The 1,919-nt window shown below is 43.0% G+C and overlaps 1 protein-coding gene across 2 annotated transcripts in view; it reads left to right on the top strand.

Annotated features, from left to right (window-relative positions):
* THUMPD3 (THUMP domain containing 3) overlaps positions 1-1,919 on the top strand; it is a 41,654-nt gene that overhangs the window by 30,393 nt on the left and 9,342 nt on the right. For both annotated transcript variants that reach the window (XM_008069650.1, XM_021718391.1), the window contains one exon: positions 1,048-1,163. In XM_008069650.1, coding sequence (XP_008067841.1) covers positions 1,048-1,163 — 116 coding nt within the window. The remainder of the gene's footprint in view (positions 1-1,047; positions 1,164-1,919) is intronic.

The raw sequence follows: 1,919 nt of genomic DNA, 5'->3' as shown, positions 1-1,919 counted from the left end.
AAGTAGGCTGGGCTCGGTGGCTCAGCCTATAATCCCGGCACTTTGGGAGGCCGAGATGAGTGGATTGTCTGAGCCCGCGGGTTCGCAACCCGCCTGGGCAACTTGACGAGACCTCATCTCTTCAATAAATCAAAAAGTCAGCCAGGTGTGGTAGTGCGCGCCTGTAGTTCAGCCACTCGGAAGGCTGAGGAGGAAGGATCGCCGGAGCCCAGCAGGTCAAGGCTGCGGTGGCCGGGAGCTGCCATAGCACTCCAGTCTGGGCGACAGAGTGAGACTCCAACTCAAGAAAAAAAAAAAGGAAGAAGTACTTTTTTTCATCCTTAAGCAGAAGCAGAATTTTCCCCTGCTTTCATGGTCAGAAACCTTCTGTTATCTGCACAGAAAATTGTTCAGGCCTAGGGGTCACATTTCATAAATGATATGTGACAGTTTGGTATTTATGTTTTCTTGACATGTTTAAAATTACAAAATCCTTTCAGGGATATGGTAGTTAAGATTTCAAAAGAATATCATACAAAGGAAATAGCATTTATTTGAAATTCTCAACGTTCTAATGTATCAGATTATGTCAACTCCCACAACCACAAAAGGGAATAGGTTTGGTCAGTTTAATTTGGTTAATTTTATCAAATCACATTTATTTAGGGTTTATTTAGTGTGCCAGACACTGCCGGGTGTGAGATTGAGTAAAATGCTAGAACTGTCCTCAAGGAGTTCCTAGATTAGTTGGGAAACACATAGGGAAATAATTAAAAATGGAACAAGTGTAGTGGCAGAGTATGTACAAATACAAAGTACTTTGGAAGGGCAGATGAGACATGGCTCTGGGCATGACATCCGAGGTCATCTTGAAAGATAAGGAGTTAAGCAAGTAGAGAAAGAGCAGGAGGGCATTTTCATCAAGGGGAATAGCACAGTTGACAACGTGCAATATTTGACCACTTAAGAAAAACCCTAGTTTGTCTTGCTTATTGACAATTGATTGAAATAACATCATTTTTTTTGCAGTTTGCTACTTGTGTCTTAATATATATTCTTACCTTTTAGGGGGCTACAGAATGGTCTGACTGTTATCATATTGCTGGTGATAATAATCCACTGGCTGTGAATAGAGCAGCAAATAACATCGCATCTTTATTAACCAAGAGCCAAGTTAAAGAAGGGTAAGCATTTAAACATTTACAAGATTTATTTCTCTCTCTTTTTTTTAAGTCAATCTCACTCTGTAAACCAGACTGGAGTGCAGTGGCACACTACTCACAGCCACCACAGCCTTGACCTTTTGGACTCAGGCAATCCTTCCACCTCAGCCTTTTAAGTAGCTGGAACCACAGGTGTGCACCACCACATCTGGCTAACTTTTTGTTTGATTCGTTATAGTGACTGGATCTTGCCAAGTTGCCCAGGCAGGCCTCAAACCCCTGGGCTCAGGCAATCTTCTCGTTTCAGCCTTCCAAAGTGCTAGGATTACAGGCATGAGCCACCACGCCTGGCTAACTTAAAAGATTTCTTAAAAAAAAAAAAAAGATTTCTTAGCATCTTTTAGACTTAGATAAACACTTTTCATATTGACTTTGTGGATTAATACTCCCAGCGCATTGGACATCATTATCCCAAAATAACATATTGTGAGACTCCATTTAAATTTTAAAAGTTGCTGGGCATGGTGGCTCACACCTGTAATCCCAGCACTTTGGGGGCTTGAGGCAAGAAGACTGTCCGAGTCCAGGGGTTTGAGACCAGCCTGGGCAACTTGGTGAGATCTCGTTTCCACAATAAATAAAAAAATTAGCCGGGCATGGTGGTGCACATCTTTGGTTCCAGCTACTTTGAAGGCTGAAGTGGAAGGATCAAGTGAGCCCAGCAGGTCGAGGCTGCAGTGGCCATGAGCATGCCACTGCACTCCAGCCTGGGGGACA

This window comes from Carlito syrichta, unplaced genomic scaffold, assembly GCF_000164805.1.
Source record: "Carlito syrichta isolate Samal-C Ts95f unplaced genomic scaffold, Tarsius_syrichta-2.0.1 Scaffold312152, whole genome shotgun sequence".
NCBI classification, from domain to species: Eukaryota; Metazoa; Chordata; class Mammalia; order Primates; family Tarsiidae; genus Carlito; species Carlito syrichta.
Note: the sequence above shows the minus strand (reverse complement) of the source record. Positions and strands in the feature narration are given on the sequence as shown.